Consider the following 15,163-nt stretch of genomic DNA (forward strand, 5'->3'; position numbering starts at 1 on the left):
TTGTTGCCACACATTGTATGTTCCAAATCTCAGTCGCCGTGCAAAAAGGATGTCGTTCAAATAATTTGTAGTTTTCCTATTTCACCTTACAGTGAAAGTGTTGCTATTTTCAGCTGTTACTTTACTCATCCAGTCATGTTCCTACAAAACTTTTTACCATCATTTTTGGCTAAATTACATGTAAAGATCACAAGCCTTGAACACATTTTAAAAGATATATTGTTGGTTTCTTGATTTCTTAGGCTCAATGTTGGTTATGTATATTAAAACCAACTTTTCTTTTTTCCTTTGTCTGAAGTATTTCGAAGGTATATTCTGAATCTGAATGATAATTTTGTGATGGGTGAGAAAAATATGAAGGTAAAAAATGGGGCTTAAAGCAATGATGAAAAAAGTAAAAAACTGAAAATTGGGTGAGCACCATTATTGACGTGGCAGCGTCCTAATGGCCTTACACTGCATTGGAGAAATTATAGAGTGGTACGGTATCACCACGTCAGTTGGTGACACTCTCACTCAGAATTTGCCACGTTTCCTTATTAAAAGAAACTTTTAACTGTTTTTCGAGCATGATATTAGTTCCAATTTTACCCTTTAGGAAACAATTAAAATAAAAAATAAAATAAAAAATAATGTAGCGGCCAATGTTGGCACTCGGCAGTGCCCTACCCCTTGTTGCCGCCCCTCCCGCTTTTCCTTCATCTTTGTTTCGCCTCTCTCTCTTTCTTGTTCCAAGAATCACTTTATTTTGTAGTTGTTTTTTATCTTCACATTCCAAAAGGTGCAAAAATTTACTCTGCATACAAAGAGTTTCTTGGGGATTTTTAGTTAAGTTTGTTTTTCTGCATAGTTAAATTAGTGATTATTTCCGTACATATTTATGAACAAGTTGCTCAACTCAGAAATTGCGTATGGAATTTTAAAGATCTTCTCTTGTCAAACCCACGTGGGATTGAGAGCAAAATTGGACAAAGTGAACTTGGAACAGAAACATAGAAGACAACCTAGATGAGGAAATTAAAGTTGGAGGGAGGAATAGAAACATAGAAGGAGCGGTGGAGGGGTACACTACCATTGGGGTGGTGGGAGGTTATCGCACAATCTTGCTTTCTTCTTTTTTTACTTTGTATTTTTAATTAATTCTATTCTAAAGGATAATATTGGAAGCCAAAGTCCAGTTGTACAAACAATTAAATTTTCTTTTTTAAAATAGATGTGTGGCAAATTCTGAGTGGGTGTTTTCCCGGATGACGTAATGATACCGTAATATTCTATAATTTCTCGTTGCGCTGGTGTTGTATTGTATAATTGCCCGAGCCATGAGAGTAGAGTGAACCTAGTGTTATTATTGGTATTCTCGCAACCCAGAAAAATCACAATTCTCCCATATTTTTCTTACCATCCAAACACCTTCTCCTTCCCTCTATCTCCCTCTCTTTAGGGTTTATTTGCATCCCTCAAAATCCCACTTTCTGGCACTTTCCTGGAAAATCTCGTACTTTCATATCCCCATCACGAGACGATAGAAAGGTATGCTTCTTCATTGGGACCCCCCAACTCTGTTTCTTTAGAGCTTCGGAGGATTTCAATTATAGGCGGTTCGAAGATCTCTGTGATGAACAACGATTTCGAATTGGACGGAAAATCAGGTACCACTGTAGAGGTTGAGGAAGCTAGAGCTAGGGTTTCCGAAGGCGGTGCCGGTAGTTCAAAAGATGAAGCTAGGGTTTCAACAATGGAGTTCGATTCAGGAGCTCCGGAGAGCGAGGCTGGTGATTCTCGGGTCTCTAGAGGCGGAAGATCTGAGGAGGATAGGGCCAGGGTTAGGGTTAGTCCGGAGAGTGACGTTCGGAATGTAGATAAAGTGATGGAATCGAAGGGCTCTGGAATTCAGGTGGAAAAAGCGAGTGTCTTTGTATTCCATGATGATCAGGACGATGTATTTGACATTGGAAGGGTCGAAATCGACGAGGATTATGAAAAATTTGAGAATGAAAATGATGAAGATGACCGTGCAGATGTGGAGAAGGGTAAGTCTTATGAGCACCGGTCTTTGTTATCTGAGTTTGATGAGTTTGTGGCTAATGAGAAGAGTGGAGTAGCTCTTGGAACGTCGAGGGCACTTAGCTATGGGTTCGAAGTGGGTGATTTGGTGTGGGGAAAGGTAAAATCTCATCCATGGTGGCCGGGACACATATTTAACGAGGCATTTGCGTCGTCTCAGGTGCGCCGGACAAGAAGGGAAGGTCATGTGTTGGTGGCTTTCTTTGGTGATAGTAGCTATGGGTGGTTCGACCCGGCTGAGCTTATCCCATTTGATCCCCATTTTGCTGAGAAATCTCTGCAGACGAATCACAGGACCTTTGTGAAGGCTGTGGAAGAGGCTGTTGATGAGGCGAATCGCAGGTGTGGAGTTGGTATGGTTTGTAAATGTAGGAACCCCTATAATTTCCGGGCCACAAGTGTGGAAGGGTACTTTGTTGTTGATGTGCCGGATTATGAGCCGGGAGCAGTTTATTCTGAGAATCAGATTAAGAAGGTGAGGGATAGTTTTAAGCCGAGTGAGATCTTGTCTTTCTTAAAGCAGTTGGCCGTGTTACCACACAGTGATGATCAGAAGAGCCTTAACTTTAATAAGAATAAGGCTACTGCATTTGCCTTCCGTAAGGCTGTGTTTGAAGAGTATGATGAGACCTATGCTCAGGCATTCGGAGTGCATCAAGGACGCTCTTCTCGTAAACTAGTTGCCCCGGTGGACCCACCTCGAGGTATTTTAATACTTTCTCATAATCGTTGGTGATAAATAATAATCAATTTTGGGCCTTCATGCTGTAACTTACTTGTGTCTGTGCTAGTGCAAGGAATGCTTGAGTAGCTCTTGTGGAGATCACCCTCCCCTTCTTAAGGGTGGGACTGCATAATAACTGTAGATGAATGTGCAGAACTAAAATGTTATCAGTTACCAGCCGTAGCTTTCATGCATTTAATTATTGGCTTTTATGTGGATAATGAAATGCTTAATTAGTTTACTGTGATGATTGTATTTTGATGGGAAATTTGGGATATAAACCTGAATTTTGTTTTTGTAATTGGTATTAAAGATGATCATAGACCTTGAATGTCAAAGGTCTTGTTGTTATACCAAGTAGCCTTTCACATCATGATTTATGCCAGATTCTTACTCTTTCAGTGTTCCAAAATTAGACCTAACAGATAACAGATTTGGTTTTTTTGGTGTATGTTTTTGTTTCTATATGCCTTTCCAGTGAATTTGGGTTGACTCATAACATTGTGCAAGTATGGAGACAATGTCTAGAAAACCCTCAGGGTATTACATTACTATTTGCATCTTCAAGTACCCTGAAGTGTCCTTAACTCCTGCCCAATTCTTCTGTTTTAATTTGCATAAAGCAAAATTAGATGTTTTTCCATCTGTATTTTAAGTTGAATTCACTTAACATGATTTTCTAATGGGATTGTTTCCTTAACCAGCTCCCTTGAGTGGTCCATTGGTGATTGCTGAAGTTCTGGGTGGGCGGAAGAGTGCCACGAAACCCATGAAAGTCAAGGACCATTCAAAGAAGGACAAATACGTTTTCAAACGGAGAGATGAGCCCAGTAACTTGAAAACCCATCTAACTAGCCAGGGCCAAGCTAGTTCCTCAGCCCCATCTGCTGACTCAGAGGGATCAATACCATTAGTAGATGGGGATTATACGGTACAGAAGAGGGCCCCAGCTGTCTCTACAAAGACTCGGGTTCCAGCAAAACATGAACAGACAGATTCTATCAGCAGCAGTTCTAAAGTTTCAAGTACGGATGTATATGGGAAAGAAGCTGTAATCATAGATCAGGCAACAGCAAACAGCTCTCTCACCACCCAAGATGTTACTAATGATGCAAAGCCATCTCTTGACAAGGGAAGAGGGGCTCTGCAGGAAGTAAAAGAGGGAGATACAAGCACAGAATGTCTTGATTTATTTGGGGAAGGGACCAAGCAACGTACAAAAGATGGTACATCACAACCTTTAAAGCAGGAAGGTGAGGGTTTGGTTGAGTTTAAATATGAAGAGAGTGCAAAATTGTCTGGATCACATGAAAATTTTCAACAACCTTCAAGTTCTTTGAAGAAAGTGGAAGGAGGTTATGAATTGAATCAAGTTCCTGATGGTCGTGGTGTTGGAGATCCTTCCCCAGTTGAGGCAAAGAGTTCAGGTGGGATGAAAGCTATTGGTGGAGTGAAAAAAGCAAAGGTTCTTAAACGGCGTGCAGAGGACTTGCGCACTGAGGACTCTATGATGGGGGATAACAGGAAAAAGAAAAAGAAGAAACAGTTAGGTTCTGAAGCAAGCTTCAGAAACCCACAGAAGCCTTTGACTTCTGGAAAGGTACATTCCTCAGGGAGTAAAGTTGCAGGAAATTCCAAGGATGTAGGTTTGGCTCCAAGAGAGGACATCCAGGTAGAACATCATAAGAAAGATGTTGTTGCCAGTAATAACTCGTCTGAAACTGTTGGAAAATTTCCGATCGTTGGCTTGGGAGATGTGGAGCTTGAACTACCACAACTGGTAAGTGATTTGCAAGCCCTTGCCCTTGATCCTTTTCACGGTTTTGAAACAAACAGCCCTGCAATTGTTCGGCAGTTCTTTCTGCACTTCCGGTCCCTTGTCTACCAGAAAAGCTTGGTTCTGTCACCACCCTCAGAGACTGAACCTGTTGAAGTTCGCTCCTCTAAATCTCCATCTGGTGTCAAAGCCTCTGACATATCGCCTACAGAGCAAGTCAGAGATTTGCCATTCTCAAAGGCAGCAAAACCCATGTTCAGATCCGACGACCCTACCATAGCTGGGCGGAAGCGTGCCCCATCTGACCGTCAAGGAGATATCGCAGCTAAGAGGTCCAAGAAAATTAGTGATCTGAAAACATTGGCTGCAGAGAAGAAGGCCAGTCAGAGAGCTTTAGAATCCAAGCGTGTGGAGGCCAAAGAATCGGCGGTACCGCTTCTGCGAAGGTCAATCAAGCCAGGTTTTGCGAAGAAAACAGAGCCTGCATCAAAGGCAGTTGAGCCCACAATGCTGGTGATGAAGTTCCCTCCCAAAATATCTCTCCCGTCACCTGCAGAACTGAAGGCAAAGTTTGCACGATTTGGGCCTATGGATCAGTCTGGTCTCCGTGTCTTTTGGAAGTCCGCAACATGCCGGGTTGTCTTTCTGCACAAATCTGATGCACAAGGAGCATTGAAGTTTGCTACCGCAAACAGCTCACTTTTTGGCAACTTTAGTGTGAGGTGCCAAATTCGAGAAGTGGGTGGTCCCGAAGTTCCAGAGTCCGGCAAGGGCGACAATCCCAGTGAGATCCCACGGGTTAAGGATTCGTCAGTGGGGCAGTCACCGGCAATGGCATCGGCACTCAGACAGCAGCAGCAGCAGCAGCAGGCTCTTCTTACACAGAGTGCAGTCCAGCTCAAGTCAATTCTGAAGAAGTCGTCGGGCGAGGAGCCGGGAGGGCAGGTAACTACCGGTGGCAATGGAAATAGTAAAGGAACTGCACGTGTAAAATTCATGTTAGGTGGGGAAGAAAGTAGTAGAAGTACTGATCAATTCATGATGGCTGGTAATAGAAATAACTTCAACAACAACAACAACAGTGCTAGTTTTGCTGATGGTGGTGCTGCTGCACATTCTTCTTCTACTTCTTCTATTGCTATGGATTTTAATACTAGGAACTTTCAAAAGGTCAATGCTCCTCCAACTTTTTCATCATCGCCTCCTATACTTCCTCTTCCCCATGGTCCTCCACTTCCTCCTCCTCCTCAATATGCAAAGCCCCCACATAATAAATTTCCACCACACCATTCTGAAATGGCACCGCCCAGAAATAGTCAACATCTCAACACACCCACTGCATTTCCAAGTGCACCCACCGTCGATATTTCACACCAGATGCTAAGCCTGTTGACTAGGTGCAACGATGTCGTAGCCAACGTCAAGGGCTTGCTTGGCTATGTGCCGTACCATCCTCTTTGATGGTGAAACATGGGCAAAATTATATGGCATAAAGCAAGCCAAGCCAAGCCAAGGCAAAGGCAGACAAGACAATTACATGGAATCCACCACATGAATTGAAATTGCGGCATTTTGGGCTTACAAAATCGACGTTTGAATTTCGGGGTGAAGCGGTTCAAGAGAGAGAGAGCTTCTCAAATGTAGTAGTTTGTTTACAAGTTGAATACTCCGATTGTACTGATGAGATGATGATACTGATGATAGTGCCATCATTTTCTTTTTCTTTTTCTTCTTCTTCTTCTTCTTCTTCTTCTTCTTCTTTTGGGTTTTAACTTTTGTTCTTTGGGCCAGTTTCCATAATCTCTTTATTTTTAGGCTGTGCTGCTTTATTTCTCGTACATATAAACAGTTTTGACGATTCGCTTGAGGCGTAGCGTAGCGTATGTTTAAAATGACAAAAACCCCCCAATGTTCATGTTGATTGATTGATTGATTGATTGATTGATTGATTAAGAGTGGAATTTATTTCCATGACATAAAATAGCAGTGAATTTTGTTAGGAATTGGCATAAAGGTGAAAGACGTACGTACAACAACTTTATAAAAAGAAAAAGAAATGTTTACATGCGAAAGAAAATGAGTTTGATGATTGAGACAATGTTAGCCGTTATGCCTTTCATTATTTTTCTAGCATCCACCAGAAACTTCTTAATTCAATTCCTTTTGTCATTCAAATTCCAAATCCTTAATCGTCCAAGTTGCAAAGTTGGAAAAGGAGTGAGCATTTCAACCTACCAAGCGGTGGAATTGGAACTTATCCTAATTACGATTTTTTTTTATATTTTGGGTGGATAGATCACATCAAACTATTCCTTCTCCCGTAAGCATAAAGATAAAAGCAAAGCGGCTGCCTTTTCTTCACACGTGCCATATTTCAATTTCCAATTGTAAAATATACCCTTTTGTTTAATCCCTACCATCCAATAAATCCAACGGGTTGTTCTACTTGTATCCTAACTAAAACTAGAAGCAGCCATGGTTATGGATTTGTGTTGAATGAATGCATAGCCTAATTAGAAGAAGCCTTCTTTAATTAGGGAGTTGGTGGTGATAATTAAAACAAACTTACCAAATCAACCAGAGGCTTAGAGTCGGCGCTGGTGGGGTGCAATGGAGGAACAACTTAAGTCGGTAAAAATAAACAGATAAACAGAAAAAAGAAAAAAAAAAAGAAACAAATTTGTCAAACATAATAAGGAAAGGATTTTGAAGGATATTGAGATTGAAATCGTCTCTAATTATTTACAGCAAACCATTACAATCTACCTCTTTGTATTCATATAATAGTAAAAGAATCCAAGAGGAAGAGAAGAGGGAGAAACAGAGACGAAGATAAAGATTAAATATGGGGATTTGCTGGGGTGCCCTAACTGATAACTCAATACCAACAAGGTCATCTGGATACAGGTATTTCATTATTATTCAATTTTGTTTAAACTTTTCTCTTCCTTTCTTTTTTGTTGTTTATTGTTCTTGTTGCTCATTAGGTTCCAAATTAGCATCTCAAGTTTCACATGAATAAAATTAGTATATAAAATTTAAGAATTTATTGTAAATTCTAATATAATGAGTCCGTTATGTTCGTACCCCTTTCTTATGCAGCTATGGTTGTGTAAAAAGGAAAAATAAGAATTTTATTTTGATTGATACATTTAAAGTCGATGTCAATATCAATATCAAGCAAAACGGCTTACGCGCCACTTACGTGGTTTCAGCCTTTCTATTCCCTTCTATTCGATGTGGGACTGTGGCGGGCCCCATTCTCCCATTTAACATCTTAATCAGCAAATTGACTTCCTTCCTCTTCCTTAATCAATCTTTTGAAGACCTATTCCCCCGTTTAACATCTTAATCAGCAAATTGACTTCCCTCCTCTTCCTTAATCAACCTTTTGAAGACTAAACCTAATTAATTACATGGGCAATTTTCCCGTGAATCTTAGCCACAAAATTGGATTTTAAGTTCAATTAGGTAACAATATACAATTGGGATTTCTTGTTTTTAATTATGTATCACGCAAACGCTCCCATATAAAATAAAAGAATTCACAGTTCACGCGCATCCGCGTAAATTTATAAACCAAAATAATAAATAAATAAACAATACGTGTAATGAAAGATTCTTTCTAGGAACAATTTCACAATATTTCTTAAAAGGCTGAAAAAAATTGTAACCACCTATCAAAACTAAAATAAAATATAAAAAAAAATTATAAATCAGAGAAGTTTCGTGGAACCTGGCCTTGCTTTTGCTCCTCTATATATTGTTTTGCTCTCCATACCAACTCCCAATTCACACTTCTCAAGTTCGCAAAGCAAAAGAAATATCAAACTCTTTCTCTGATTTCAAGTTTCAAGTTTCCAACTCAAGAATTCAATCGTCATGGAGTGCAGGCCTTTGGAGATAACAATCGTCTCAGCCAGCGACCTCAAGGACGTCAATATGTTCTCCAAGATGGACGTCTACGCCGCCGTTTCGGTCTCCGGCGACCCCCGCAACAAGAAGCAAAAGACCAAGACCCCCGTCGCCAAATACGGTGGCACAAATCCTAAGTGGAACAACTACTCCATCAAGTTCACTCTCGACGACGCCGCTTTGCTCCACAACCGCCTCACCCTCAACATCAAGCTCGTCTCTGAGCGCAGCTTGGGCGACACCAAGATCGGCAAAGTCCAAATCCCCCTCAAGGAGCTCTTCGACAGCTTGGGCGGCGGCGATGATCAGAAGAAGCAGATCAAGCACGTCGGTTACAGCGTTCGAACTTCCAGTGGGAAGCCCAAAGGATCCATCAATTTCGGGTACAAATTTGGGGACAAGTTCACAGTTCCTGTTCCTGAGGCCCATAAGAAAACCCATGAGCCCGTGATGGCTTACCCATCTGGGCATCCCGGGTCAAGCTCCGGGTACCCGCCCGCGGCCCATGCGGGTCCGTATCCGCCTGCCCAAGCTTACCCGTACCCGCCGCCTGGTGGGTACCCGCCGCCGCCGCCTCATCAGCAGCCGGGTTATGGGTACGCACCACCGCCGCAGGCTGGGTACGGTTACCCGCCTCAGTCAGGCTATGGGTACCCGCCGCAGCAAGGTGTGAAGCCGCAGAAGCCTAAGAGGGGAGGAGGTAACATGGCGCTTGGCATGGGAGCTGGACTGTTGGGTGGTTTGCTGATTGGAGATATGATTGGAGATGTTGGTGAGATGGCTGCCTATGATTCTGGGTATGATGCTGGGTTTGGTGGTGATGACTTTGGCGGTGGCTTTGATTTCTAGTAATTTTTGGTGTTTGGGGTTTGTTTAATTTGTTGGTTTCGGCTTTTATGTAGTTTTAGTTTAATGATGAGTACATACAGATGTTAACGGAGGTTTGAGGGTTATGTCTAAATAATCAATGAATTTTATGCCTTCTTGGTTGTACATGTTTTCACTGCCCTTCCCATGGTGGGTGGATGCTTTTAGATTAGACTTCATATGCTTTGCACATTTCTTTCTTCTCTGTTACGGTCTCAAACATCGATGAAGAGCACTATAAAACTTGTGAAAGTAGCGAAAACTAGCAGGCGACGAGGCATTAGATGATGATAAAATTCCCCAATTGTGTGACCAATGCACCTCTGGCCCTCATTTCACGACTTGCATATACTTGTATTCCATCAACATCACAAGATGTTGCGAGATAGGCCAAAAGTTGTGTCAACCTGCACCATAGCATCCGATCGTTTTTCCACTCAAGTTTCCACCAACGAAAAGTCAAGGACTGCTAGTGTCATACTGTGTGGCTCATAATAATACGTGCATTATCAATCAGAAATTATGTCATAAGCTCATTCAATCTTTGTCGGCAGACGATTCTTTTATTTCAAATAGTAAGAAGAAAACACCCAACCTTTTAATCAGCTACCTGTACATTGAATTGAAGAACCCCAAGGGGCCAAAACTAAGGAGATAGGCACCTTTGTTGTACTAATGCATGGCAGGCCCAGAGAGCAATATAACCAGAAAATTTAAAGATTCTGAGTTTTAGTGAATGATGCATATTGATCTCAAAGCAACTATGACTATAGAATGGAGATGGTTAATAAAATGTAGTTCCACAACCAGTAGTTGATAAAATAAATAAGTGCCCAACAATCAACGGCAACCCAGCAACTTCTTTTTTACACAAAGCAATTTACAGTTTTCTTTGGTAAGAAAATGGTAGGCAATAAACTCAAGACAATGTTTTAACGATAAATCAAACAATGAACAAACCTTCATGCTTGCTCTAAGCATATGATATTGTTGAAGTTCCAGAAAAAATCAGCATCAACTTTCCTTTCCAAACCATTGTTGTTGTGTGATATACTCACATGCAATATTTCTCAGCTCACACAAATACTGTAAATAATATCATTATAGCAGAGAGACCATGCATGAGTATAATTTGGTTGTTTCTTAGAACTCACATCCAAATCTTCATGCTTGTATTCCTAAATTGTTCTTCATATTGAAACCTACTTTTCTTTCTTTAGAAAAATTAGAAATTTGCTCTCGTACTAAAGAGTACAAATCATGTATAAACTAAATAGTTGATATGTTCTATGTTTACACAGCTTATAGCATAATTTGAAAGAGGTAGCCAGATAAACTCAGCAGCAACAAACAAAGTAATGAAACTTTGATAAAAGAATAGAACATGTAGTAGAAAGGCTAACAAAACTTGTCATAATCAACTGATAATTATAACTCCTTGAAATTAAATCCAAAGTGACAAATATAACTTGTTTCATCATCAAGGACAACTATTACTCAATCCACCATCTAAATACTTTACAAACACTTACTTAACAAAGCCTACCAATAACCAAAGAGAATTCAACTTATGCCGGAACATTAACACATCAAAAATCCATCTTAAACATCAATTTGATAAGAACAACTTTTTATCAGTCAATGAATCAAATTAAACACAGTAACATACTCTTTCTCTTTATTGGTATCTGCATTCTAGCGCTGAATGTTAAGCATCTGCTTCGCCTCAGTCTGCTCCTCCAACAATCCATCACTAGTATACTTGCTCAGCAGCTCCTTCTTCTTCTTCTCCAGCACCATCTTCTCAATCTCCTTATCGTCCGGCAACGGCACGTGCACCACAAACTCTTTCTCCCTCTCACTCCTCTCTTGCAATTCCCTTTCTCTCTGCCTCTCCTCCTCAACCACCTCATCCTCTTCAAACAAAACCTCATTCGCCTTCGCCACCGACACCACCTCCCCACTCTTCACCGCCCTCCTTGCCTCTTTCCTTATCTCCTCCATCCGTTTCCACTCCGCCACGGCCTCCACTCTCATTTTCTCCTCTACCGGTGCCTCAACCTTCTCCAGAACCCCATCCTCATCGTCCCTACACCCAAAATAGCTCGCATCAATCCTTTTGTATAAATCGTACCTCGTCCTCCGCTTTCTCAGCTCCGGCGGCTTCTCGAAAAGCTCTCTGACTCCCGGCAACTTCTTCGCCGCGCCGAAATACCGATACCAAGGGCCGCGGCCGCTAGTGTTTGGGACGTCGATGATGTTGCCATCGAGGTCCGTCATCTTAGGGGCATGTTTCGCGTAGTTAGGGCCTCCAGCTCAACAATTCGTCGTTCCCAGTGAACCTTCTCTCGTATGAGTTTGTTGATCTCGTCGTTGAGGTCGCGGAGACGGTGCCCGCCGAGCCCTTCGTTTTGAATCTCGACGACTTTTCGGCCAATCTCTCCCATGATTTGCTGCCGCCATTTGGAGGCCTCGGCAAGGTCCCGGCATTCGGAGGCCAGGTATGGGCGTCGCTCTTTTGGCTTCTTCTTCTCTTCGGCTTTGAGTGTGATGAATCGATTGAGCATCGACTGCGCTTTCTCTTCGTTACGAGCCATTGCGATTTGCTGCGAATTGTTCAACCAAGCGTTGGGGAAATTCCGTTAAACCCTAATTGTATTTGGAATTGGGGCCTTTTGCTCAACCTCGATACTCAAATAACGCGGGGGCTCTTGCCGCTAAAATTCACAGCTCAATTTTTTACTTTTTCTCCTTTTCTAAATAGGAAGATATTAATGACAGAATTTGAAAAAAAGAAGGTTTTTTTGACGTATTTACTTACGGTTGGATTTAGATTTATTAGTCACTATTGATAATGAATCAAGTTTCCACTAAATGAGAATTCTTAGTGAAAATCTACTCTCATAAACACCCTAATCAACTAAAACATAGTGTCCAATGAAAAAAAAAACTGAAAACACAAGTGAATTGAAAATAATTATATGCACACAAGGTTTTTTTCCACAGGCTTACAAGTCAAATGATTAAGAACATTTATCCATGCATTCTCTCCCAATATAGGCTTTTTTAGTCTTTATAATTTTAAAGCTAGCATGTCAAATTCAATAACAAAACAAACAAACAAAATTTAAGATAATATTCAGAATTTTCTGTAACAAAATAATTGTGTATTACTTACTAAATCAAATAGGCATGGACTTGTCGAAAATTTCCAAAACCAAATATGCTTAGGCTTTGTCAAAGATATAAGCATGATAAATTAGTATTTAAGTGGTGTTCATGCTCAAATTGGATTGCATTCCAAAAAGAATTAGAATATATATATATATATATTTTGGCATAAGCTGTAAATACAGCTTGGACAATTACACATACAGCTTGGACAAATACACAACCCATAATCCAATAATATCTTTCAAAGTTTAAAGCGTGCAGCAAAACCCTCCCAAAAAAATAAATAAAAACCCCAAGTCCTGCCTACCTCCACCGCCACCGAGTTTCATGAGGCCATGACCACCATCTCCTCCTCCCCTGATTTACTCACCACGCCCCAAATGGCACACCCACAGCCTCTCCATGCAGCCTCCGACCCCGAACCCGACGACTCTTCCTCTCTCTCCACCCAAAACCCAAGTCCAGGCCCAAACCCGAACCCGACCCAAATCCCCACCCTCCTCCACCTCTCCTTCAACCAGGACCACGGTTGCTTCTGCGTCGCCACCGACGTCGGCTTCCGCGTCTACAACTGCGACCCCGTCCGCGAGATCTTCCGCCGTGAATTCGGTCCACGTGGCGGCCTCGGGATGGTCCAGATGCTCTTCCGCTGCAACGTCCTCGCCCTTGTCGGCGGCGGACCCGACCCGCTCTACTCGCCCAACAAGGTCATGATTTGGGAGGACAACGAGTCCCGTTGCATCTGCGAGCTCTCTTTCCGGTCCGAAGTCAAAGGGGTCAGGCTCCGCCGTGACCGAATCGTCGTCGTTTTGGTCCAGAAGGTTTTCGTCTACAATTTCACTGACTTAAAGCTCCTGCACCAAATTGAGACCATCGCCAACCCCAAAGGACTGTGTGAGGTCTCGAACGTGTCGGGTCATCCGGTGCTGGTGTGCCCGGGGCTCCAAAAAGGTCAAATTCGGATCGAGAATTACGGGTCAAAGCGGACCAAGTTTGTAATGGCCCACGATTCCAGGCTCGCCTGCTTGGCGCTCACGCAGGATGGTCGGCTGCTAGCCACGGCCAGTAGCAAAGGCACTTTGATCAGGATTTTCAATACTTTGGATGGTTCATTACTTCAAGAGGTATTTAAATATTAATTATTTTTTTCTTAATGTTCTCTGAAATTGTGTTTTTGGGTGCTGCCATGTCTATTTGTATGAACTAAGAATCAAGCTTTAGTTGAATCTGAGACAAAGTTGTCAGTGTCTGTTCATCCGGGTTTTTGATTTCATTGAATATATATATACTCATTAGTTTGGTTGGCAATGGCATAACTTTGCCAAAGTTTGGTTTTTGGGAAGCAAATTGTCTCAGAAAGGTGACTGGGATTCATGCTTGGTTGAGGTTTTAGGTTTTTGCAGGGTATATTTGGATATGATGCCACCATATTCTGTTGAATACTTGGTCTTTATAACTACTCTGCACAAAAATTTATTAACTTTTGTGGTAATTTAGTAACATTAATTTTTAAGGAATTACTTGGTATTTTCTGTAGGTAAGGAGAGGAGCAGACAGAGCAGAGATTTACAGTCTTGCTTTTTCTTCTACTGCCCAATGGCTAGCTGTCTCAAGTGATAAGGGCACTGTCCATGTTTTCAGCCTAAAGGTTGATTCAGGATCCTTGGGAAACAATAGATCATGCAGTGCATCAGAAATCAGTCCTCCTAATCCTTCCGGCATTTCATCTCTCTCTTTCATGAAAGGTACGTAATTTGTTGCCAAGTTTATCTCTGAGGCACCGTAGATAAACTGTAACGTCAATTTGTAAATGACTCGTAGTTTTGTATCTTGATCTTGGTCTTTCAACCTTGTTCTGGGTTTATCTTTTGCAGGTGTGTTGCCAAGGTATTTCAGCTCAGAATGGTCAGTGGCTAAATATCACTTGCAGGAAGGTTTGCAGTACACTGTTGCCTTTGGACACCAGAAGAACACAGTCGTGATTCTTGGCATGGATGGAAGGTAACTGAATGCGATATTGTTTATTCTTTTTGCAAGTCCCCGTTTTCTAAGTCTATTGATTCCATGGAGCTGCTTTCAACTAGAATGTTCCTTATTTTAGTTAGATTGTTGGAGTCAACTTTTCTTTTCTTTTCTGTTTCTGAAGATTAACTGTCTAATGAAATCATCGGATTGCGAATGCAGCTTCTATCGTTGCCAATTCGACCCTGTAAATGGAGGAGAAATGACTCAGCTGGAATATTATAACTTCTTGAAGCCAGATGAAACTTTTTGAAGTGGTGTAAATATATTGTTCTTGGTAGCACCTTCAAGTTATGCCTTTTTTCTTCCTTAAATTATTTAGGGTATTGAAATACATTGTAAATATTCGAGGAAATGAGAATATGCTAGAGATCGGTATCGGGGTTACACATATATAACAGTTATATTATGTATCAATGAAAATAGTTTCAATGATCAACAATTTTTTATATCCAAATTTCGGATCGCCTTTAGTTCAATTCGACTTTATGCATCTATTCTATATTGGTCCATTTCTGCCAAATATGCTGTTAGATAAATTATTGCAAATCACATCCATGATGGTCCTTGCGGTAAAATTAGATAGAAGTCCACGTTTGATGGTTGGAGTAAAAGAGAAC

General features: G+C 41.4%; 3 protein-coding genes and 1 pseudogene across 3 annotated transcripts; 3 read left to right on the plus strand and 1 right to left on the minus strand.

Annotated features, from left to right (window-relative positions):
• Positions 1–1,312: 1,312 nt before the first annotated feature.
• Positions 1,313–6,294, plus strand: LOC110759203 (PWWP domain-containing protein 1-like). The gene is made up of 2 exons (XM_021961238.2): positions 1,313–2,768; positions 3,493–6,294. The coding sequence occupies exons 1-2, from the start codon at positions 1,616–1,618 to the stop codon at positions 6,024–6,026; spliced, it is 3,687 nt and encodes a 1,228-aa protein (XP_021816930.2). The 5' UTR covers positions 1,313–1,615; the 3' UTR covers positions 6,027–6,294.
• A 2,038-nt stretch (positions 6,295–8,332) lies between these two features.
• LOC110759206 (C2 domain-containing protein) lies at positions 8,333–9,473 on the plus strand. The gene has a single exon (XM_021961241.2). It carries the CDS (start codon positions 8,448–8,450, stop codon positions 9,327–9,329), a length of 882 nt encoding a protein of 293 aa, XP_021816933.2. The 5' UTR covers positions 8,333–8,447; the 3' UTR covers positions 9,330–9,473.
• On the minus strand, positions 9,287–12,073 carry LOC110759205 (uncharacterized; annotated as a pseudogene).
• Positions 12,074–12,710: 637 nt separating this feature from the next.
• Positions 12,711–15,022, plus strand: LOC110759204 (autophagy-related protein 18a). Its single transcript, XM_021961239.2, has 4 exons — positions 12,711–13,645; positions 14,059–14,266; positions 14,396–14,522; positions 14,706–15,022. The coding sequence occupies exons 1-4, from the start codon at positions 12,857–12,859 to the stop codon at positions 14,794–14,796; spliced, it is 1,215 nt and encodes a 404-aa protein (XP_021816931.1). The 5' UTR covers positions 12,711–12,856; the 3' UTR covers positions 14,797–15,022.
• Positions 15,023–15,163: the final 141 nt, after the last annotated feature.

Source organism: Prunus avium, chromosome 6 (genome assembly GCF_965620075.1).
Source record: "Prunus avium chromosome 6, drPruAviu1.hap1.1, whole genome shotgun sequence".
In the NCBI taxonomy this organism is placed as follows: Eukaryota; Viridiplantae; Streptophyta; class Magnoliopsida; order Rosales; family Rosaceae; genus Prunus; species Prunus avium.

Coding starts and splice junctions, on each gene's coding strand:
- LOC110759203 (XM_021961238.2), top strand. CDS start 1,616: ATGAACAACGATTTCGAATTGGACGGAAAATCAGGTACCACTGTAGAG. Junction 2,769..3,492: donor CCCGGTGGACCCACCTCGAG/GTATTTTAATAC, acceptor TTCCTTAACCAG/CTCCCTTGAGTGGTCCATTG.
- LOC110759206 (XM_021961241.2), top strand. CDS start 8,448: ATGGAGTGCAGGCCTTTGGAGATAACAATCGTCTCAGCCAGCGACCTC.
- LOC110759204 (XM_021961239.2), top strand. CDS start 12,857: ATGACCACCATCTCCTCCTCCCCTGATTTACTCACCACGCCCCAAATG. Junction 13,646..14,058: donor ATGGTTCATTACTTCAAGAG/GTATTTAAATAT, acceptor TATTTTCTGTAG/GTAAGGAGAGGAGCAGACAG. Junction 14,267..14,395: donor ATCTCTCTCTTTCATGAAAG/GTACGTAATTTG, acceptor TATCTTTTGCAG/GTGTGTTGCCAAGGTATTTC.